The 25,276-nt window shown below is 38.5% G+C and overlaps 1 protein-coding gene across 1 annotated transcript in view; it reads right to left on the bottom strand.

The window, feature by feature from the left end:
* The window catches only part of FAP (fibroblast activation protein alpha), a gene marked incomplete at its 5' end in the record, with an annotated part of 61,842 nt that overhangs the window by 10,832 nt on the left and 25,734 nt on the right, over positions 1-25,276 (bottom strand). The window contains 9 exons of the mRNA XM_081095209.1: positions 1,116-1,170; positions 6,218-6,412; positions 7,150-7,219; positions 7,684-7,782; positions 13,067-13,114; positions 16,682-16,806; positions 18,680-18,733; positions 21,675-21,745; positions 21,843-21,947. Coding sequence (XP_080951335.1) covers positions 1,116-1,170; positions 6,218-6,412; positions 7,150-7,219; positions 7,684-7,782; positions 13,067-13,114; positions 16,682-16,806; positions 18,680-18,733; positions 21,675-21,745; positions 21,843-21,947 — 822 coding nt within the window. The remainder of the gene's footprint in view (positions 1-1,115; positions 1,171-6,217; positions 6,413-7,149; positions 7,220-7,683; positions 7,783-13,066; positions 13,115-16,681; positions 16,807-18,679; positions 18,734-21,674; positions 21,746-21,842; positions 21,948-25,276) is intronic.

The following is a 25,276-nucleotide window of genomic DNA, read 5'->3' as shown; positions in this document are numbered from 1 at the left end:
ATTCTAAGAGAAATGTTAATGATTATATGTGAGTATTCGGCTTGAAATTTGAATCTTTCAAAGCTTTACTTTAGAAAACTTCATAAAAATGGATGGTAGGATGGGTCTTATCTGAAATATTTCACTATAAAGTATTTTATTTATTTACACCCTTTGAGTCCCATTCTGTTTAGATACTTAACATTTGATGGTTTTTAAGAAGCACCAAATGGCCTGAAGTAACAACTTTCCACAAAATCACAACAGCTCTTCATCTGGTCACTGAGCTGAGACTTGCGCTGAATTCTGCAGATTCCCTTCAATATTGGGTTTCATTCCCTCCATCGTGTGCAGGCCTCTCTCACAGAAAACAGCCAAGAAAAACAACGCAAGCACAAATGGCTGCAAATTGACTTGCAAATGTACAAATTCAGACCAAAAAGTGAAATAGGAAATCTTTCTTGAAGAGTAATTATCATAATTTATAGTGGGCAAATTAAATCCTTTGCAATATTTCTCTAAACTTTTTAGTGGCTTCATTTCCCATAACTGATAACTTTTGCCACTTCCTTTTAAAGACCAGCACAGTTCCTTAGAGATGGGAAATTATTGCCAGGACCTGTAGCTAGCACAAATTAACATTAGGTTTGGTAAAAATTTTTATTACCCCTCTGCCCCTAAATCAAATAAGATATGACCTGGATAAAAAAGATTCTAGGGAATTTATATTCTGAATGTTTCTATAATTTCAAACTTTAACTTAGATTTTCATAAAAATGAAATGATTAAACATGAAACAAAAGATATGTATTAACCTGAATATGACAAAGGGAATTCAACCTCAGATAAATACGGATCAGTCCAGTAAAATATAATATAATACCAAAAAATTAAGTAGAAATGTGTTAATCATGAGTTAATTTGCTATACAGGGAAGAAATGAAACGATTGGTGGAAAAAAGAAACAAACAATTATGGCCATCACTTTGAAGCCCAGATTATTAAAATTGACTGTTTTCATTGACAGATTAAATTATGTTTCAACATTAACATTTCATGAGAAATCTTATAAGCGAACAATTTAGAAAATGATTGCTGAACTGAATAACAAGCATAAAACATATAAAACAACTCACCCAGCCCCATATGGCTATTCTTTTTTCATCAATGAAACCCATTTCTATGAATTTTCTAAAGTAAAAGAAACAAATTTTTAGAATTTTAAGTGTGTACACATGACATTTACTTCATTACACAAGCATATTTAATTCAAAAACTTAATAGAAGTGCTACATTTTCTTTGTTTAAACACATGCATAATCAGGCTGCATTTACAAATAATTAAAAGAATATTATCATGTTTTTTTCAAAAGATAAGAGGATCCTCTAGACTCCGATGTACATCTATCAAGTAGTGCTTTTCAGGGCTGGAAGGCCTTATAACCTAATTGTGTGGCTGAGTTATGTGCAACTCAGAGAGGTCAAGAGACAGGCTCACAGTAACACAAGGGGTAGTGGCACAATGACTAGGGCCATATTTCCAAATCCCCAGCTTTGGAAAATAATATTTTTGTTGTTGCTTTTTAAAATTTTATTTATTTTATCATGCCCTGGTTTGCTTAGATGCTAATGATAATCACCATCTCATTTTTGGTCACAGCCATCCATGGGAAAATATCCACCCCTCTCCCATTTCATACTTCAGTACCCTCAGTTTATCATGGTATCAACAATCATGTGTGTCTTTAAGCACATGGACGTGGTTCAGTTGAGCTCCATCACAGAAGAGCCTCTATTTGAAAACTATTTTGAAAATAAATCTCTCCTTAGGAACAAGGGGCATGCTGAAGGGCAGCCTTTACAAGTCATGGGAAGCCCTCAGAAATGTAACTTTGCAAGGTTGGCACACACACACACACACACACACACACACGTTTTCTTAGGCTAATTTATCCCATGCTCCCTTGAGGGCTGGTCTTCCAGAGAAGTTGTGATTTATTTCGAGAATGGTGTGATAAAAACTCAGGAAACTCGCAGAGAAACAGAAGCAGAGGGAGGAAAAGGCAAACTGGACGAGCCATTGCAGAGGCCAGGATGCAACAGTAATGGGGAGGAGAGGAGGAGACAGAGTGGCAGACATGCCCCCAGAAAAACACATATTTTTTTGTTCCTCTCAGCTATGTTAGTGCTCTTTCTGGCTCTTCTCGGAAGGCAGGATGGAGTGATTTTCATTAGTTGAAACACTGAGCTTCTCTACCGTGACCATGTTGCTCATTGCATTGATTCGACGTGTGCATCGCCAGTGCGCAGAGGAGTTGGGTACATGCCCGGGACAAACAGATGGGAAGAAGCCCTGTCAGTCACAGCTTACCCAACACCGACTTTGAGGGACACCGAGGCGTGTACAGGGAGGAAATGCAGTAGCAAATGGAAAATTGCTACCTGGGCGGATGCCGTTCACGGTAAAGCAGAGAAAATGTGCAGCCAATTGTGGCATTTTGGCAATTCTTCCTCCAACTTCAAAAGTCCAATGAAAAAAGAAAAGGTTTACTTCCTTTGTTAAAAAAGTAAGCTTGCCACTACTGCTTGAAGACAGTTCTGAGCTATAAAACCAATCGTGATTTTTATGATCTCCCAGAAGCTAGCAATCATATAACCTTGCATCTGGGGTAAAAGCAAATAACAGGTGATACATGGGAACAGGAAATTTTTAACAGCTCCCTTCCTAGGTGTATTCTGAAACGATGACGTTCATAGGAAGTGATAGCGCAATAGTTAACATGGAAATGAAACATTAACACTTAATGTGGCAGGACTAGGTTAAAGGTTACCTAGATAATATGAGCACTTTGGGACCAACAAGGCTCTATAAAACGCACCTCCAAATTCTAAAGAGCTTCCAGAAGGGTTATCAGAAACACTGTTGATAATGCGGTTAAATCAACAAAATGTTAGTAACAACTGAAAAAGCATGTTTTTCTAATTTGGGATGCTGGACTGAACTTTACAACTTTTCTCTCATAAAAAATAGCCCTAGACCAAAGGTCAACTTGGAATTCTAGTGATCAATTATTATTCTATTTTAGAAATGCTCTTATTGATACCAAGTATAATAATATGATATATATATTTTTTAATATATTTTATTGATTTTTTACAGAGAGGAAGGGAGAGAGATAGAGAGTTAGAAATATCGATGAGAGAGAAACATCGATTAGCCGCCTCCTGCACATCTCCTACTGGGGATGTGCCCGCAACCCAGGTACACGCCCTTGACCGGAATCGAACTCGGGACCTTTCAGTCTGCAGGCCGACGCTCTATCCACTGAGCCAAACTGGTTTCGGCAATATGATATATTTTTATTCCATAATTCTTCCTTTATTATTAACCTCAAGTTATATAAAATTTCCAAACTGTGGGAATGTAAAAAATGCCGAATATATCCCAAATGAGCAGAGTTGACTCTGTATCTACCAGAATTTTTGGCTCTCACATATGTAGCATTTGCAGAGGAGCCCGAAGAAAGCAGGTTCCAGTTTTACTTATTCTTTGACCTCACAAGCGTCTCCTTTGAAAGATTTCCTTTGTGTAGTCAAAAGTTGTGAGGTTGCGCATTTTCTTTTTAAACATTCCCCCCGCCCCTTGCTTTTTCTTTGTTTGAATCTCTTTTTCGACCCTGACTAGAATTTACTGTTGTTTCCAAGCATATACATATGATTTTCTTTTAGTATGTAAACATTTAGCCAGATTGAATTTTATAAGAGATTCACAGGGTCAAATTTCATTCTTTCGGGGGGAGGTCATTTGAGGACTACCACAGAGGGATTGTGATCCCAGTTCCCTAGGTCAGACATTCAGTGTCAGATTCCTAAAACACTTCTTGGGGAACCTGTGGTTGAGCTATTCCCGGATTATCATTATAAATCTATTCTTTTTAGCCTTTGTTTTTGCAAATCATTGGGTTCCAAGTCTTCCCTGTCATTTACACAGAACAACAGTTTCAAGCAAAGCCAAGGCCAGCCCCACTGGCACCTTCACTGTGGCGTATGTCCTTGGTGTGGGCCACGCAGCTACCTCTTATTCACTAGGGTGTTTACTGAAAGTTTTATTGAACAGCAGTGCTGTCTCTTTAGAGTGTAGGTGGTTTAACCACTTTACAAAGATTGTAAGTACATTGAGACTAGAGATTGTAAACTGCACATGTTTATACAGAGTGTATTTCAATGGCATATAGTAATAGTTGATCTTGTTGAGTGGCTGAGCAAATGAGTGAACATATGCCTGACCTGTAGCAGGAGAACTTCTTTAGGTTCCATTCTAAAAATAGTTCCCTGGAGATAAAGGTAGCCAATTACTGCCACTGGTTGGTTCACCTGCAATTCTAAATGCCAAAGACATTTATTTATGTTAGAGTGAAAAGCAGTAGACTTTTTGGCTTCTTGTGCTGTATGCTGAACACCAGAAAGAACAAACTTTTTTAAGGTTTCTACATAGGCTTCAGTTTTACATTTCCATTCCATCCAAGGGACACATTAAGAAGCTATCTGTGTTGTTTCTTGGGGTATTCTTAAATTTGAATGCTACATTTTTGGTGGCAAATAAATGCACAAAAATATAATGTCAAATTTTGTTGTTATTGGTAGGTTGTGGTGATAAAATGATGATCATGGGATTGTTTTTTAACCAATGCCAAAACAAACCACTTTTTAGCTCTATGAATTTTGGGAAATATCTAATTGATTACAAGTGAGGCATAATTTACATCTCTATCTTTTGATGTGGTCCCAGGATTACCTGTCATTGGTGTTTATTCCATGGTTTAAATACAAATAGATTTGAACTGAAGTGTGAAAAGAATTAGGTCTATACTTCTGACAATTGTATTAATATTCCTGGTAAGGTACACCATAGTCTTATCTCCCTGTGGAGTTTTTCTTTGAACTATCTCTTCTATTTCTCTCCATCAGGCAGAAGACTCTCCCAAGGTTAATAGCAGAAAGGTAAAAAAGCTGGATTAATAAAAAAGATGGAACTTCCTACAACGTAGGCATGAATGCCCTACAGATTGTGAAGTGTTATTTGATAATCTACTTACTGATTTGTAAGATTTTACTCAGAGTCTGTTTTTAATCAAATTTTTTGTGTGTATTACTGTTCACAGAATGGAAGAAAAATTGGAAAACATATGGGTTATGATTACTTTTCTATTTTAAAAAATAATTACTTTTGAGTCTAAACTTTTCTGCTTTGATTACAGACAAAATACAGAAAAGTGTTGTCTGGGCCTGGCTCCTAGATGTAAAATACAATCTGTGTTGTATATGCTGAATGAAATCAATGACTATTAATAACATTAAGATGATCAAAGAAATGTACTAATGAATTTTCTAAATTGCTATTTGGTGTGACACACTGTGACTAAGAGTGCCATCAACCTGTGTTCGCTTTTACATTTATAAACTACTATTGTCTACCTTCATCTACTCACACCAATAATAATAGAAACCCAACAACTATAGAGAAATATCCAGAAAAATCCTGAACAGTGTTTTCAAATAAGCAACATATTGATGACTATAACTTGTGTGTTTTTTTTTTTTAAGGAAAAGATGATTGATCCATAAATTGTGGTTGAGAATGTAGTTGGGAAGAAGGACTCAGGTCATAAACCTGTCTTTTCTCTTAATGTTTTCATAATATAATTTCTGTAATGTAAATGAACTTTTTTCAAATGAAAATAAGGAAACACTTTTATGCTAGTACAACCATGCTTCACAGCTGGTTTATTACAAATAAATGTTTAACATCTATAGGTATAGAGTGCTGATGAAATCTTGACCAACTCCTAAATGTGTGAGTTAGAATCCACAATACTTGGCAAATTCAGCTGTTTGGTTTCCCACAGACCATCCCTAGAATTATACACAATTTTCTGCTATTGTGAGGCATGTTAATAAATGAAAGGATATAAGAATAACAAACATCGGAAGAGAGTATTTGTCACTATCTCTATGAATCACTTTTCTACACATTTATCAGCTCTCTTCTATGAAGAATATTTTTCTCATCTTGGACAAAAATATCCCTTTAAGATTAATGGTAGCTTTAGATGAAGTTGGAAAACTAGACATTATAAAAATAAGCAAAAAAGAATTAAGCCATTAAGCATGAGAAACCTGATAGTAATTGCATGACTTTTGTCGCACATCAATTTCTGCCTGAATGACCGGTGCTCACCTGACAGCTGTGATCTGGTCCTCAACTTCGTACACACCCAGCTTTCGATACACTGCATGCAGGTGTTTGTCACCTTGGAAAGCTGTTCCTCTACCATCCACCAAGGCAATGACTATTCCTTCCTTACTTGCAAGATAAGATATCCAACTAATAGCAAATACAGACCTTACACTCTGACTGCAGGGACCACCATACCTACAGGAAAGAAAACAGAATCTCTGATTCCTTTGTAAAACTCAACTTCCCATCATGGCCAAGAATTGCCTTTAGTACTTCCCAGTACATTTGTGTGATAAGATTTCAATAACAGTGACATTAGAACTGGCTCAAAACCAAGAGAGGACCAGGATTTTCCCCAGAGGTTTGCTATGAGGAAGTTGTTTTGGGACACAGCCTCTCCTATTCCCCAAAACGGATACATCTAGGGTTGGCATTTCAAGGAATATGTGTGGGTTTTTCGTCATTTCTGCCACCTGCCACTTGCTAAAAGCAGACATAAGATATACTAAAAAAAATGCATGGTGTTTTAAGCAAATTGTGTGTAGGTCAGCACTGATTTTGGGTGTTATTCCACTAAATGTATTCCATTCCCTTATTTCATTTCTAACTCAATTACATAAGATGCTAAGATGATTTACAATATTTTTTTTTTGGCTGCAATTTATCTCAAAGGTATTCTGACACATTCGGCAATTTGCCATACAAAGGAAATTCGACACAGCAAATGCAAGCAAGTCCATCTAAAATCTTAAAACTTCCTCAATCTATTTAAATAGCCATATTTTATTTACTCTTATTAGTGGAGGAATATATAAAAACAGCATCAATAGGAAATCTTACTAAAGAGAGTGGTTCATTCTATCTCATAAATGTGTGTTTAATCCAACATATTTTCAGTAAATAATTTTTACACCAAAGAAAATATTACATACACTTGAATTAGCAAGGGATACTTCTTTGATCTGTCAAATTGAGGAGGAAAAATCATCTTGTACCATAAAGCTTAGGGGGAAAAAAGAGAGAGAAATCTTTATTACACTATACTCATAGTATTATTTATTTCCTTTAATAACATATATAACATAAAATCAATTTGTCACTAGTAAATTGTTGAGAATCCAGAAAATGTTTTAAATAGATTTTTACATATTTTTGTTTAATTTATGAATTGCTAGAAATCTTGAGTAATTGGTTTATTAGAAACACACATTCTATAATTAAAATTAGATAAGCTCTTTAAAAAAATCAGCCTTGAAATAGGACTATAGAAAAGTATAACATCAACTCTATTTACAAGCATATTAAAAATATTTTGTAAAACTGTAACTGTTGTTACAGCAAGATTGTTTTAATTAAGATCCATATAATGTCAGATTTGGACTATAATATTTACGGTATCGTTTTTTAAAAGCAAGATAAGTGCTCAAATTCTTATCTATAAATGAGAAGTTTTTAAAAGATCTTACTAATTCCATCCACTTCAAGTTTCTTTATTTCCTCTTTAGGCAGCTGGATATTTTTCAAAGCACTTTCCAATTCCTTGTTTTCTTCCAGGATTTTAATTTCTTAAAAAAAATAAAATGTCCATTTTTAATTAGTAGCATTCCATAAGAAAATTCCTTTCTAAAAATGCCTTTGTGTTTAATATGGACGCAACTGAAACAACGTAAGGACTGCTTCAGGAGTTTCACATCGGCAAGCATATTTTGAATCCAGCCTTTAAAACAGGTATGAGCTTAGGAAGGACGGCAACCATTATCTCCTAAACAGATTCTTAGAGGATTAGAACACATTTTGAGCAGAATCACAGAAGCAAGAATGTTTATTAAGCCATATTTTCCCATCTCTAATTTTTTTTTTAACATAGCTATGACCTGAGTGGGTCACATTTATTTTATCATTCACTAAAAACGGGAGAAATAAAAACTTTATTTCTGAAACCCCAAATTTAACATAATTATTTAAGTGGTTATGAAAGCTGTTTTAAAATGTTAATGTATTGCTTCAAATACATTTCTGGTTTTTTAATATGTATTTCTTCCTTAACCCTTTCCTGCTGTATACTTGATTGATATAGGGCATTCCTTTTTTGTATTGAATTACTGTGCATCTTATTTCTTCAAATTCTTTCTCTCATAGTAGTTATATATCTTACTAAAACAACAGTATGTACACATTATGATCTCTTTCTGTTTTTCACCTTTAAAACTTCTCTTAAAAAACCCCACTGTTTATATGTAAGCTTAGTTATATTTCACACTTTACTCTTTGAGCTGAACAAATCCATTTTTCAGCATACAGGGCTTTTTGTAAGTTTTATTTTGAACTAGAGTCTGTACCAAGCATCTTCTAGAGAAAAGTTAAACTTTCATATAATATGTAGAGTTTGTAGCTTTATTTTTTAAAAGCAAGTCTGAATAATTTCTGAAATACAGAGGTTTCTACGTAAGACATCCTGTGAACTTCTTGTTTTTGTGCCTTTTAAAAAAAGTAGTCCTTGAAGATGAGGAACTGGAGGAGGAGTACTTGGTGCTACACTAGGTTTGCCAAACCACTTCCCTTGTAACTCTCAGTTTTCATATATTCATGGCATTTTGCTCCAACATGTTATATTTAATCTTAGAACAATTATAGATGTTTTTGGTTTGACTTGTATAAGACATAATAAATTTCATTTTAACTTTGGATAATCCATCAGGAAAGAGATACTTATGTCATCTTAAAAGTTAAAACCAGTCCTGGCCAGTGTGATCAGTGGTTAGAGCATTGTCCCATGCTCACAAGGATTGTAGGTTTGATTCCTGGTCAAGGGCAGGTACCTGGGTTGCAGGTTCAATTGCCAGCCCCAGTCAGGACAGGTGCGGGAGACAACCAATCAATGTGTCTCTCTCACATGACTCTCTCTCTCTCTCTCTCTCTTCCTTCCACTCTCTAAAAATCAATGGAAAAAATATCCTTGGGTGAGTATTAGCAAAAAAATAAATATATAAAAAAGGATAAAACCAGCCTTGTCTGGATGGCTCAGTTGGTTGGAGCATGGTCCCATAGTCCCACACACCAAAAGGTTTCAGGTTCATTCCTGGTCAGGGCACATGCTGAGGTTGCGGGTTTGACCCTCAGTCAGGGGCATCAGGAGGCAACCAATCGATGGTTCTCTCTCGCATTGATGTTTCTCCCTTCTCTCTCTCCCTTCCTTTCTCTCTAAAAAAAATCAATGAAAAAACATATTCTCTGTGAGGATTAAAAAGAAAAAGTTAACATTAAATTATATATATGAATAAATAAATGGATACACAATTCTGAGTATAATGAAGCCTGCTCTTCATTCTCCCTGTGTGGGTTCTATATGTTGAACTATCATGGATACAGGAAATCCTGTGTGAAGCAAACACACACTGTGGCTGCTTGTTTTATTTTTTTACTAGAGGCCCAGTGCACGACATTCATGCGCTGGGGGTGGGAAGGTTCCTCAGCCCGGCCTGCGCCCCCTTGCAGTCTGGAACCCCTTGGGGGATGTCCACCTGCCGGCTGAGGCCCTCTCCCTGCCAGCAGACAGACATCTCTGAGGGGTCCTTAGTACTGCTGCAGAGGCAGGAGCTGCTGCACTCACCAGCCATGAGCCCAGCTTCTGGCTGAGTGGCACTCCCCCTGTGGGAGCACACTGACCACCAGGCTGCAGCTCCTGCGTTGAGCATCTGCCCCTATGGTGGTCAGTGCATGTCATAGCGACTGGTCATTCCACTGTTTAGTCGATTTCCATATTAGCCTTTCATTATTTAGGGTTTATTTATTTATTTCTATTATTATCATTTCTCCAACACATATTAGAAGTCAGAGACAATGAGTAGATGTTTCCAGATTGGTTTGACTTTGATTTCATCTCCATTCTGTCCCTAGTTATTTAACTTTTCTGATTCTTAACTTACTGAAATGTCAAATTTAATTTAAAAGTTTACTAATATTTTTACTGTCTAGAGTTGCATTTTTACTAAGAAAAGGGTGATTTTTTTCACCCCTTGGAGCAAAATGGAATTTTATAGGCTGTGAGGAGTGGGGGGATGGCAATTGGGCTTCTCTATGTAGCTTTGCATTAAAAGCCTATAATCTGGCAAAGGAGTGTCACAGTCTAGACTGCACCTTTAACCTTGTTCCACTCATTGTATATACTGCTCAGTGCCCAGCACTCAGTACCTAGTACCTGACATGTAGTATGTCTTCTCTGCATATTTGTAGACTTTTTGTTATGATAAAATTAAGTGGTAAGAATGATGGATCATGTAGGAGATTTTTGGTTAAATCATATTAACTAGCATATATTGCCCATTAATTAAATTATGTGAAGAATCTGTTAAAAGCTGATAAATGAGGTCATTCCATCAGTCGGGTAATTTTAATGAGCACCTGCTGTGCCTGAAGCAACTAATCCTCAACGGGGCCCTCAATGTCAAGTGCCAACTCTTCTGAGTTTCTACAGCATCTGGTTCAAGTACTATCTGTTGTTTTCAAATGACCTTACCCACTTTGCAGAGAAAATGAAGCTGTTGTACTATTTTCTGCAATGTCTGCAAGCTTTCATACAATTGCATCCATAATTCTCCACTCGCTCTTCCTTCACAATGCCAGAGATCAATCCCCTCACCTATCTCTGGACTCCATCTTTTCCCAACCTGTCAGGGACCTCCCTCCTTAAGGCTTCTACCCCTTCTGTTCTCCTAATTAAATTTACTTCAGTCTGGTTTCCACTTCCATTGTTTCACTGAAATGGCTCTGATAAACTAATGCTAATTTCCCTCTTGCTAAACTCATGGATTTAAAGCAGGCCTCACTCTCTGTAGCACCTGACACAGATTCTCTTTTGCCCCACCCTCTAGGCCAACATACTTTCAAGGTTGTCCTCCTCCTTCTGTTCCCTCTTGGTCTTCTTTACAGATTCATGTTTTTCTTTCCACTTCTGGTGTTGGTGTTCTACACAGCTTCAGTCTAAGCTGACTCTCCACTCTCCCTGCTCTCCCTCATTTTCCCCACTCCGCTGTCTATCCGCTTCCATGGTCATGGTAACCATGTGATCAATGTCAATAAACAACTCAATATCATTCCATTGACCAAGCAGCATCAATCCTTCCTTCACTTGTATGAGTCAGTAGTCTGATATAGCTATCATTAAGAAACATTTCCCAACCCAAAACCCAGATGAGCTGTCCTACTTATGTGCTTCCCATGCTATTAATACTGTACCCCACTGCATCCTTACTGTCCATTCACATATTTGCATTCTCCACTAATCTATATTCTCATTGAGGACAGAGACCATATCTGAGCCAATATCAGTTCATTTTAAGAATTTATAATCCAACATAGTGTGAGAAGTGCTTAATAAAGATCTGTGGAATAAAGATTTGTGGCACCAAATGCAGTGGGAAATGAATGAAAAAACTACAAATAAATAGAAGACACACCATCTGCTATAAAATGCAATTCCAATTTTTTTTTGAGAATTTATTAAAAACACAGATTACCTAACCTAATCTAGGATCTATTGAATTGCATCTTCTGGGAAGAGCCTCAGAGTATTTACAATAAACATCTCTGGAGAATTTTATCATTAGGCACATTTGCAGAACTGTGCTCTAAAAAAATTGCATTCTATTTCACAAGTTGGAAAACATATAATCATAATATGTATTATGTATATTTCTAAGTATTAGGTAAAGTCATGAAGCTATGTGAGCCTTACAGTAATTGGTGTCTGGGAAAAGGGAAGCTGACCTTTATTTTGCAGTCACAGAAAAATAGGAATTACACATTTATAGTGATTTTCATTAAAATAAAAAATGTTACAGATTTGAAAGTGGAACTGCTTTAAGTTCTGAAGATTGAGATGTGCCAAACTAAGAAATGCAATGTTATTCTTAAATGTATTTCATTATTAGACCCAAGGTAAAACAACAAAAACAAAAAAAAACTTCAAAATGAAACTAAATTCACAGTCCCATTACTACAATGCCTGTTCTGCCCAGAACCGCGGAGTTGACGTCCTCATTCCCTTATTTTCACCTATTCCTGAGCCTTTGAGCTGACAGCCAGCCTCATCCCAAAGCATTCTCCTGGCTTGTCACAGAGGCTGTGCAGGGATGTCTGCAGGCATGAGTGCCGAAGTCCCTCATTGTCCCTAGTCACCATCAGCTTCAACCCTATAATTCTGTTTAATAGTCCGTCGAAGGTATGGAGAACTTCAGGAAGAGGTTCAGGGCAATCATACACTTGGATAACTCTGCTGAGAACAAAAAGGGTTATCTGCGATCTGTGAACTATTTTGAGGCAATATCACAAATATAGGATGGACAAGGACTATCTTGGTAGCAGTTAAACATGGAGAGAGCCTCCAAATTTGGGGCTTTCCTATGTGACAACAGTGTGACTTAGCTGTTAAAACAAAAAAGCTAGCATGATAGTCACCCCCTGCTTTGAACTGAAGTTATGTCTGGAATTTGTCTCCAGTTTGAAATGTTACAGAAAACCAAAAAAACAGGAATTTGGTAAGTTATACTAACTACCCTAAGTTTCCTTCCAATTTTAAGCTTCTGTGCTTTTTATAAAGCTGATTGGGGAAGATAGAACTAATCCCTCTGATATAGCTCATCTGTGTTATGTCAAGTTCTTACTGCAAATAATTATTAAATTTTATATGATCTGGTTTGACTCAAAGAATAGCCAACTCTGTGTAACAATCAGCTGGGTGGTAACAGGGTTCCATCACACCTCCCCTTGTTGGTGTGGAAACCCTCTGGCTTCCTTCAGGGTAGTGTGAGGCTGTCTGTAGTCAAGACAACAGCATGCAGGAGAGCCTACCTTGATCGGTGCGGCCATCATGAAGGGTGGAGATGGGGAGGCCTGGGCCTGTGCACAAAAGGAGAACAAAAACATAACTTAGTTTGCAATGAGAACTGCTAATAGTATTGGTGATTAATGTCAAGTACATGTTTTAATTCTGCACCTATTTTTTCTCCCATAGAGAAGTAAACACCACCTTTTAAGTTACATTTAAACAACGCATGAGATCAGAGCCCAGTCCAAGAACAGATGTGAGGGGGGAGTTGCCAGGGCACTTTTCCAAGAGAGATACTGAAGTTCGGATCTATTTACGGGTGGACCCAGAAGTGGCAGTAATCTGTGGCCTTCTGGGAAGATGTCATGCTGTTTGGGCCAGTTTTAGCTGTGTCTTTATCAAGTAACCTTCACCAGTACCCAGATTATATTTTCAATGTGGCTTTTTGGTTCATTCATTTTGGTGCATAAAATCCAGCATCTCTTTTTAAAGTAATTAATACATTAAGAAATGAATTTATATAGAATAATTTGCCTGTTCCAATAAGCTGTGGAAGGTCACATTCCATAGGAAACAGACCCAGAAGGAGTTTTGTGGGGCAGAAGTTTATCTGGGGGGAGGTATTAGAATGCACACCTGTGGGAGAGGGGAGGAAAATTGGGCTACAAAGGAGGGTGAGCTTTAGTGAAGTCACAATGGAGACCTCAGCCAACCCCCGGAGAGCTCAGGAGCTGATGTCATGAAGAGTTGCCTCAAATAGTGTCAATGGGGCTGGCTTTTAGACTGCATGGTGGAGCAGTCATTGGATATAGCCTGGGTTGAGAGCAATCCCCAGGAGGTGGGGAGGGGGCTGGGCTGTGAGGTGTCAGCCACCAGAACTCTCAGCAGCTGGAGATATGAGGGATTCGGTCCTGAGGTTGGGAGGTCTGGGTGACACACCAGTGTCTACTATCTATTCCAACATGGAATGCAGGTTCTCTGCGTAGGAACTAGATATTTTAACAAGATGTACAAATCATTACACACGATCACAGATATGAGATACAGAATAAAATAGTTCCCCGGGTAAATTTGCTCAAGCAGTCAGTAGGTTAAAAGCAGCAAGCATGGAGCTAGGGGTGAAGGTACATCTGTCCTCCTTCGGAAGCTTGCTTCCTTCGATGTGGAAGGAGTGTCATTAGAGCAGCACCTTGGTCCCAAACAAGCAGAGGGGAATGACCTATTTGCTGAGGTCTGAGAAGACCGGAGCATAAGTAACTCCTTGTTCTGCCCTGTTCCAGGCACTTTTCACCTGCGGAAACATGCTTTTGATCTGCTCCTCAGTGCTCTACGTGTGACAGTGCCAGGTGCCATGGGAGAAGCCAGTGCCATCCAGTTGTGCTCACATTTGTGTAATTAATTCTGGGGTATGATATTAGGAAGCTGCACCCTAGCCACATTTCCCAACTAACCTTTACAGGTAATAAAGCTAATATTTTGATTTCCTTCCTGACACCTCAATCTAACTTGGGAGTAAAGAGCAGGGATATTATGTATTAGGATCCCTCAAAAATCAGGAGTTCTGTATGGTACGGAGTTTCAGAATTTTATAGAATTTCTTTTCAGAGATTTTTGTTCTGCTTTTCTTCAAAGTTATTAAAAGGAACAAGCACACATTATATTTTTGGTCAGGATGTAAGGAAATGAGACATAAATCTGGATTTCTTGACTTTAGTCAATCAGTATCCGCCCTATGGAATTTTCATGGCTATGCAGCTCCAGAAGTGACAACTGGCATATCTTTTTTTTGCTCAAGCTACAAGACAAACTAATGCCTGACTGCCCTTGACGAAAATGGCCTGAGGGTGTGATCCTAATGGCTTAAGCACCAATTGTCTAGAATTCCTCTTTGGCACTGCTTTTGTTCCATCAGCATCATGAACGTGATTTCCCCTATTTTAATCCTATTATTTGGGATTTACTCACCATCGCTCTTGGAGAGTTTGAAGTTACATAATGAGGCTTTACTCTTAATCCTAAAGGGAAAGATTTCAAGGTTTTTCTTATGATGGTGCGGTGACTCATTTTACTGGAGCTTCAAAAACACCAGACGATGTGATGCTTCCCACACAGTATATTTTTTGCTAAATGGGAAATTACCATACTGCCGAACAAGAGGGAGTGTGGAAAAGTCAGGCAATTCAAGTTCCAGAAAGGACTCTTCCACCAACTTTTGACTTGAGCTTAGATTTTGCTCTCTTATCCCTTCAGTGGGCACTCCGGCTTAAGCAGGCAAAGTGATGCAGTGCTTTCAAAAAGGGTTAAAAGTGTTGGATAAAGGCAGAATGCATATAAATATAGAGGGATAGAATGAGTCTGTTGGTAGATTGCAAAAGGCAGCAGCAATACTTTGATCTTTCTAGCACTTATGTTCATTCAACAAGCACTCAATGTCTGTTACCCATTAGCCATTCTTCTTGGCCTTGTGATTATAAAGATTTAAAGAAAGCAGTTTCTGTCTTCAGGAGAAAAGGACAGACAGACAACTCAGTACAATTAGTTCAATACCACATGCCTGGCATGTAAGCTTTCAATATGTTGTATAAATATATAGCTTGAATTGAAAAAATGTTACATATAACTTGAAAGGACATTAATGTATACCTTTAAATGCCACAATCACACATATATCAACAACAACAATCTCTTGACTTTTCAAAGATGCCATTGACCAAACATTGTATGAAAGTGTTGTATCAAAATGACTTATTGAAGGAGCATTTGGGCTTAAATGCTCATTCATTTCCACATGGTCAGATGAGCTGGGTTGCAGGCTCTGGGGCCAGGTGGTTGGGGTGATAGAAGTGGCATGTCAGGGTGCCTTCCTTCTGGGAAGTAAAGGGAACCTCAGGGTCCTTTGCAACTAGGCAGGGATCTCAATCAAAGATTCTATTTGTTGCCTTAGCCGCCCACCCTCACATGGGGAGTTGAAACCAGAAACAGGGAAATAATGGGCATTTTGTAATAACTTCTGTTTTCTGTCCCCCACCAGGGAAACTCAGGGATTAACTGGGGCATAGGTCAGAGAATGACAAGTAGATATTTCCCAAGTCTGTTTTCTAAACCCCTAGGACCCAAGCATAGTTCATCAATCCACTCATCCCCTAACCTAACCTATTTTATTGCTTACCCAATGATCAAGATATAAATAACATTTTATGTATAAAATTATCTGGATAGAAATTATTCACTAAATGTACACGTGGCCTAAGCAAGCTGGAAATATTTAATTTATTACCTATGATTTTTTAAAATATTTGAATGAATACTTATTATGTTTCCCAAATTTAGAAAAAAACATACTCGGTGACAAAAGTTCATTTTCCATCCCATCTGAAACTACATTTTAAAGAATTACTGGCCTCCAAGTGAAGGGCTTTGGTTTCTAGGCCACTGTTCTTTCCCTGGGCTGAATGAGTTTGACATTTCTCCAGGCAAATGGGTGAAGTCCAGCAACCATTTTATCAGAGAACACTTCCTTGTATGATATTGTTTAAATCCTGCTTACTCATCCGTAGCTAAGGATTGATCAGATGGTGGTGACGAGGATGACGACAGTGGCAGTGAAGTGGTGCACTTGTGTTAAGTCCATTACCTACCATAGCAGATGAGTGCATAGTACTTGGAGTAGTCACTGAAACTTGCTGTGTAATATTGGCACCTTTCTTGCCTTAGATGGCAGGTAATACACTTCTTGCTTGGAGGATAGCTTCCAATGCTAATTCTAGAGAAAAATGAAAATAAATTCAAAATTTAAGATTGTATTTATCAAAATGTACTAATGCACTATAAAACGACTAATTTACATATTGACATCAAACCTACTCCATTTTTCTGGTGCCAATGTCATTTAAAGTGAAGGGGAGCCAGGCCAGTGTGGCTCAATGGTTGAGCATTGACCTAGAAACCAGGAGGTCACCAGTTCAAAACCTGGACGCAAGCCCAGGTTTCTGGCTCGATCCCTAGTAGGGAGCGTGTAGGAGGCAGCCGATCAATGTTTCTCTCTCACGGATGTCTCTATCTCTCTACTCCTTTCCCTTCCTCTCTCTCTCTCTAAAAGTCAATAAAAACATGAAAAAAATAAAGTGAAGGGGAATTCTTAGCATTCTGATGTAGCCTGATTTTCAATTTTTGCCTGACTAGGCACAAGCCTCAAGGGAGAAGCCCTCTGTGGTTTCCTTGGGTGGGGGAAGTATCTAACACCTCGGATGGGCATGAGGTAATCACTTCTCATAGCCATTCATCTCTCACACTTCACAAAGCGATTGGGAATGCATAGCTCTTCCTCTTCCCACCTCTCTTTTTGCATTCCCACCAGCAAAGCATACCAGGGGAATCTGTTCTTATCATATAACTGGAAGGGGAAATTACTAACAAGCAAATTGGAAATAAGAAACCACAAGTTATGTTCCTCCTGTGCCTTCCTTCCATGAAACAGGACATTTGGGCCCAGGGAAGCTCTTCCTGGCAATGCTCCCTCCACACATTTCTGCACAAGCCAACCTGCACCTACCATGCTGGGCCCACTCTCTCCTCGGCAGAGGCCTCTGCGTGGTTTCTGAATGGGGTGATTGGCTTTGACATACAGACTCCCAGATCCTGTCAGAACTCTAGTCTTATAATTTGGTGGAGACTAGGTGGTATCATGCCAGGATGGAGGCAGGGTCATAAGCACAGCATGGGTGGTAAGGTCTCCTGTGGTCTCGTCAGTGTTCCTTCTGCTGCTTCCCCTGACTTTGCCTTGGGTAGAGGGTGGCCAGAGACATGGCGAGCTCCATAGAGGGATTCTCCCCAACCCCAACCAATAAGGAGACAAGATCCAAGGGGGAACAGAGGAACAGAGGAATGCAGCAGAGTGAAAATGTCTTGTTTCCTCAGTTACAGTTAATATTCATGTTCATATTTTGGTGTGATCTGGGAAATGTGAGGTAGGCTGCTCACAGTAAGGGGTCAGGTGCAGCTTGCCCAGGTACAAATCCTGGCTTCAGCTATATCACCTGCCTCTTAGATTTGTTGTGGGAGTTAAGTAAGATTAATACATAAAGCAGTAAGAAGGTACCTGGCAAATAGCAAACTCACCAGCCTACAGTTACTGTTGTTTGTACTCCACATCCAGAAGGGGCTGTTTAGGGCACCCTTCCAATCATCAGAGCAACCACTGGACCAACTTAAACACTAATTAGGAACGCAGATGAACTCCTTCCAATCACCGGAGGCTTATGCCATAGTGAATGATGTTCAAAGAAATCACACATGATGGGAATAAATGCAGTAGGTACTTAATACATGAGTGTAAGTGAATAAATGTCCTCAATTACCTGTAATAATTTAGTTAAATTATTTAGCATTATGTTTACATCTGCATTAAAATTTCATGATTTTTCTTTTTGAAAACAAACATTTGAGTTAGCTGATATTTGGGGGTTATATAACTTTATACTGATTTAGTGCAAAACATTCTCTGAATGTTTTATCTCAATTCACAAGTTATTCCTACTTCATTTCAGGCTTTTAAATTCTATATATCCTGAGGATCATGACAGATTTTATTCAAATATCAATACAGAAATATACTAAACTGAATTGACATAAATTACCTGTAGATATTTCTTCTTCCAGGGACACCTTCAAATTCATTGCTAGAATAAAACCTGAAAGATATTCAGAAGTTATTAAATAACTGCCAATAACTAAATGGTAATACGATTGTTGGTACTAATTCTGACATATTAAACAATGCAGTCCAATGTTCATCTAAACTACTCTATTAATAAACAATAAATGAATGATTAATTTGTAAACTAATCCTAATTAAAGTATTAATAAACACTTCATGAAACTGTTTACTGATTGACACTTATATTCATAAATCTCTACTGTTTATAACTGAATTTTGTGTGCTTACTCTGACTTTCAAACCTTAGAGGATTAAATTAAGCAGAGTACTCTTTTATTATAGGTACTAGAGATCCAGTGCATGAAAAATCTTGCACTGGTGGGGTTCCTTCAGCCAGACCTGCACCCTCTCAGTCTGGGAGTCCTCAGGGGATGTCCTACTGGACATCCTGGTGAAAGCGGGCCTAAGCCGCAGTCTGGCCTCCCTCTGCAGGAAGCAACCAGGTCAGCTGATCAGGGGACAGCACTGCCCCCATCACCCCGCTGTTGCTGCTGGGCCTCCCTCTGTGGGAGGCAACCGGATGGCCCATCAGTGAATGGTGCTGGCCCCCTCCATCACCGTTCCCTCCCTCTGCCTGCTGGCACATGCCTTGGCTGGCCTGGCGCTGCCTGCTCGCTGGCCCTGTCCCCCACTGACTGGTCATTCCGCCGTTCAGTCAATTTGCATATTTGCTTTTATTGTATAAGATATTATATTCCATTTCACTAGCTCTGAGCCACAAAAAATAAACTAAGATATTTGATTAATATCGCCCATTTCTTTTTCCATGATTAACAGTTTACTGGTTTCTCTATGCTATATTATTTAATTTTGTCTACTATTCTAAACACATTTGAATTTACTTTACAGATGCCCTGACAATACATAGGTTTGCTATAAACCAGGAAACTCATCCACACTGGGGTTCCACACAAAGGAGCATGCTAATTTACCCAGATGCAAAACAACTCGCAAGAAAACATACTTGCTACTTAAGTGTCTGGGTCCAGTTCTAACCTGTCTTCATATAGCCATGAGGCGGTAAAGCCAATTACACAGCATGATTTTCACTCATCTGGGAGTGAGTTCATCTGACTAATACAAAGTAACTGTCTTGTTTTTTGTTTGTTTGCTTTTTGGAAGACCATAATAGGGTGTGAAAAGTTTAGAATAACCAAGGTTATTAAAAGAATAACCACTTTTTAATTACCAGGACTCTTCGGCAGCCCGGGTACTTTTCTGTCCTTACTCTCATAAAAGTCTTGTTATTGCCAAATAAAAGGAAAAGGCAGCATGATACAGCTCACTCACAGTGTTAAATGTATCCGTCTACATGTTTTTCCTAACTTCACGTGACTCCAGTCATCACTTGCACTTGCCTTTCCCACATCATCTCAAATTATTTGTGAATAAACTACTCAGAATCTTTTCCAACAGCCCCCTGCCGTTTTCTGATGTCAAAGGTTTCACAACTGTCTTCATCTCTGACACTTGCCACAGCATCCATGTTCCTCTTTTTGTTCCCTTCTCCCTCACAGCCACTAAGCCACCACTCCTGCTCAGCCTCCATCTGTCTTTCCTGTCTATCTATCTATCTCTCCTCTCATTCATTTAACAAATATTCATTGAACTCTGGCTCTGTGTCAGGCACTATGCCAAGTGTCAAGGATGAAAAAAAGAAGGAAAGAAAGAAAGAAAGAAAGAAAGAAAGAAAGAAAGAAAGAAAGAAAGAAAGAAAGAAAGAAAGGAAGGAAGAAAAAAAGAAAGAAAGAAAGAAAGAAAGAAAGAAAGAAAGAAAGAAAGAAAGAAAGAAAGAAAAAGAAAGAAAGAAAGAAAGAAAGAAAGAAAGAAAGAAAGAAAGAAAGAAAGAAAGAAAGGCATCATTTTTCCCTCAAAGAGTCTGTATTTCACTGCCACTGTGCTAGTTCATGTCTCTGTCACCTCAGGCCTAGATTGTGACCATACCTGGGTCTTCCTGCCTTCAGTTTTCCCCTACCTTCTGAACATATCATGCCTGAAATCCCCCATCTGTTTTTATCTTGCCACTCCTCTTACGCTGGTGATTTTAATGGCTGCTCCATATAATGTCTGAACTCCTTTGCTGACTGTTCAAAGAATTTCATGGATTGGCAACAGTTTCTGGCAGGTTTCAGCCAGTGAGCCTGAACTAATGGTCCTCCTCTTTGCTTTTAGAATTCCAGCTAATGGTAAGCAAGTCATGGCAGAGTACCCTGGATTTGGACCTTATAAGGAGTGAGGAAAAGGCACTATACATTCTTGATTACAGAAGTTTGACCACAAATGACTATTTTAAGGCGGTTTATTTAGACTGTATGCAGGATGGACCAGAAAGGAAAGAAGTCCCCGTGTGGAGGTTAACAATAAGAACGTTAGGTTGAACGGGTTCTAAGTTTGAATCCTAGCTCTGCCACTAACTATGTGGCCTTGGCCAAGTTAAATTTCCAAGTATTGGTTTTCTTATCTGTAAAACTGGGATAATTGTTTCTACTTTACAGCATGCGGTACACAGTAATTGTTCAATAAACTATAGGTGTTACAGATAATAACAACTTTACATAGCAGTGAATCACGACAAAAACGTTTTCTATGTACGGGTTGCCATCAGTGGATTTTTCAAGCTTGCTCATTGCTTCAGGTGCTGAAGAGTAAAACTTGTCTTTAGAGCCAGTTATTACTTTTTAAATTTACACTTTTATATAGTAACCTATCACATATCAGAAAAGAAACGACCACCTACCGTATATTCTTTCCTAGTTGTTAAAGAAATGCAGTCTTAAGAAAAGCATAGCTGTCTGAACTAAACTACAGAGTAGATAACTAAAATGCTCTTAACAGAAAGAAGTGGTGCAGGATCCCTTGTAGTCCATTGGCTAATTAAACCCTCATTAGGGCAACATGCTTCATGCAATACTTACAGTGAATCCTGTGTTATTCTGAATATATTTATGGCCTCCCACTTGCCACTTGTAATTTGAGTAGCGTTTTCCTTTAAAAGACAAACATTATGTGGTGTGAAGCTGAGCGTTATTTGAGCAACCTCAAGTGAATGATCTTTGAGGAGATAAATATTGGAAGGAGCGTACCACGGTGTCTTTGATATAGTGAATATGTTTGTAGCCATCCTTGTCACTAAATATTTTGTAGTATGAAGTGGCATCATAGCTGAAAACTGGTGTTGAAACAAAGAACTGAAAAAGAAAAGGTTGTGTTCAAAAGACAAACCAAACTGAAACTATCGATTTTTAAAAGCAATATGTATAAGAACTAGAACACCTCCCCCCACACCTCCACCTTCCGTCACTCACATTTGGAAGTCCATTCTTTTAGGTAGACAGTTTTTCTAGTGATTTTAACAGGCACTTTTACATTCCAACTACTGTTTAATTGCTACTACAAACCCCTGGGTTTAAAATGTTTAATTTGATTGAGTGTTTAATTTGTATGTTCTGAGATTATGTGATGGACTGGAAAGGAGAGTTGAAAGAATCACACATGAATGTTGATATTTAAGCAAGTCAGTCTTCAAAATGTGATATTTGACCAAAATGTGGACTCTTATGAAGGCTGATAGCCCTTTTAATTCTTGATATGTATGATGCCAAGTACCTAATGCCAGTGATTCAATGAAGACATTTGAAATATTAAATATCATGGCCTGCTAGCCACAGTTTTAGGGAGAGACTTCTAGCTAGAGAGAAAAATGTTACCCAGGACAAGCAAGTGGGGGATTTAGTTCTTGAACTTGGGGAGCAGAGTAGACCTCATTAGCATCCATGACTTCTTTGCAGGGACCCTGCTGGGCACCCCTTAATGACCTAAGGAGTCTCTGACACTCAGTTCTAGTGTGCCCTGGAGCAGAGCGGGCCACAAGTCGACATCCTGAATGGTACAGATAACTAAAAGCCTGCCAAGGTCCTCAGACCCAATTTTAGCTGGTAGTTACTCCCCTTAAAAATGTAGACTCATCTTACATTTGCTGGTGTATTTATAATCCTGGTCAGCAGGTTTTGAAATGGCAGTAAAGTGATGAAGGTGTTACTCAACATCACTCAGAGTCTGTATTCCCACAGATAATCCAAAACCAGCTCTCTCTAGCCCCGTGCTTTCATATGGCGGTGAACATGATGCTCAACTCCTGTAGAACTGACCAAGCAACAACAGCCAAATGACTGCAGTATCTTTTAGCTAAAGACACCGATCCTGCTGACACCCAGCCTGGGACTCCCTTTTGAGTAAGAACATAGGGAAAGTTGATGTTTGCTACTTTAGTGATGGTCCCGTGTGTGATCTGATATTTGATGCTTTCGATAAAATTGAGTATGATTATGTGACTTTTTAAATGCAATTTATTTGACATGGTATCTGTAATATTCTGAATAGTCTTCCCTAAAATTCATTTCCATCCAGAACTTCAGAAGGGGACTATTAGAGACTGAATATTTCTCCCAAATTCATATGTTGAAACCTTACCCCCCACAAAGATGGTATTAGGAGGTAATTAGGGTTAGATGAGATCATAGGGTTGGCGCTCCCATGAATGAGATTAGTACCCTTATAAGAATCACCAGAGAGCTTGCTTGCTTCCTTTGCTCTGCCCTCTGCCACATTAGGATACAAGAGGTGGAAGGGTGCAACTGGAAGAGAGCTTTCACCAGAATGTGACTATGCTGGACCCTGATCTCAGACTTCCAGTTTCTAGAACTGTGAGAAATAAATTCCTGTTGTTAATAAGCCACCAGTCTGTGGCACTTTGTTGAAGCAGCCCAAACCGACTAAGACAATGACACTATTTAAAAATAGTCTTTACAGATGTAATCAAGGTAAGAATCAAGATGTGAGACTGGATTAGGTTAGGCTCTAAACCAGTGATGGTGAACCTATGACACGCAAACACATTTTTTTTGGTTGATTTTCCTTTGTTAAGTGGCATTTAAATATATAAAATAAATATCAAAAATATAAATCTTTGTTTTACTATGGTTGCAAATATCAAAAAATTTCTATATGTGACACAGCACCAGAGTTAAGTTAGGGTTTTTCAAAATGCTGCAACGCCGAGCTCAAAAGGTTCGCCATCACTGCTCTAAACCCAATGACTAGTGTCCTCATAAGAAGAGAAGAGGATGCAGAGATACAGAGAGATATGAAGAAACAGAGATTGGAGTGTTGTAGCTACAAGTTCAGCACGTCCAAGGATTGCCAGCAGCTATCAGAAGCTGGAAGAGGCAAGGAAGAATTTTTTCCTGGAACTTTCAGAGGGAGCCTGGCTCCACAGACACCTTGACTTTGGACTTCTAACCTCCAGAATGGTGAGAGAATGAATGTACGTAGTTTTAAGCCACCAAGAGTGTGGTAATTTGTTACAGCAGCCCCAGGAAACTAACAGTGTCCTAAGTCATCACTTTGGCATAGAAATGATAAATCTTTAACAAAATGAAAATGGAATAATGAGAAAATGCGGTTTCCTTGCACGAACCTCTTATTAATTGCATTAATAAGACCAGCCTTGGTAGCATTTTGTGTATTGAGACCAGTGCCTCTAAGTGAAATTGAGAGGCAAGAATCCCAAGAATAGGAAATTCTGATTTGCAGTTTTGTGGACAGAATTTCATTAGTGTATGTCTCACAACAATCATTCTTTTACTCTAGAAAAAATTGTGCTTTTTTTAGCAAATGAGTATATACTTAGTAGTAACCACTTTACTCTTACTAGTAACCTCTCACTCCTCAGGATAAAAGTAAAAAACTGGCTTTACGTTGTCTTAACTGCTAAAACGGAACCGGGGTCACAAAATACTTTAAGGTGCTAGAGTAAAACTACATTCTCCTCACACCTGCAGTTAGTTGAGAAACTTGGGGGAAAACCTTTGTTCTAGATTGAAACTTAAGATTTAATTTTCACACACAAAAATAATAACAGGGTAGAGTGTTATGTTTTTAAGATACTAGAATCAAGCAAACAGGAAGAATATTTTTTGCTAAGTAAAGACTGTTATCTTCTCCCCTTTTGCTGCTCACATCAAAGACACCTACTTTAGATAAACAGGTAACTGGGGTGCAGTAAAGAGAGTGTGAAATATGTCCTCATTCACTTTTCCAGGGCTGGGTCCACAATGCATTCTCATTTAAGTGCTTCTGGCAACAGGTCACATCTGGACCCTAGAAAGTCACAGTTATCACCAGCCTCTTCACAGATCCCTTTATCTTGCTTAGATTTTCTGATAAATTACTCATCTCTATGTGCAAAGCCATTCAAAATACCTTACTTGGAAGGTAAGATTATTTACCACCAGATAATTTCTTGCTAAGGTTGGCAAATGATCTACTTACTAAGGCTAATGCCTGAACTGAGTCCACATGTAGTCAAAGCACAGACTTCCAAGCATCAAGCAGAAAATTTATTTTTCCCAGCTGAGGGATTTGGCCAACAGTCTAAAGGAGATGTGGTGTATTGCTTAATTATTTTGAAATTATTTAAATGTGGCTTTGCAGTCTAAGCATTATGCTTTGTAGTGTT

This window comes from Myotis nattereri (assembly GCF_964212035.1).
Source record: "Myotis nattereri genome assembly, chromosome: 7".
Taxonomy (NCBI): Eukaryota; Metazoa; Chordata; class Mammalia; order Chiroptera; family Vespertilionidae; genus Myotis; species Myotis nattereri.
Note: the sequence above shows the minus strand (reverse complement) of the source record. Positions and strands in the feature narration are given on the sequence as shown.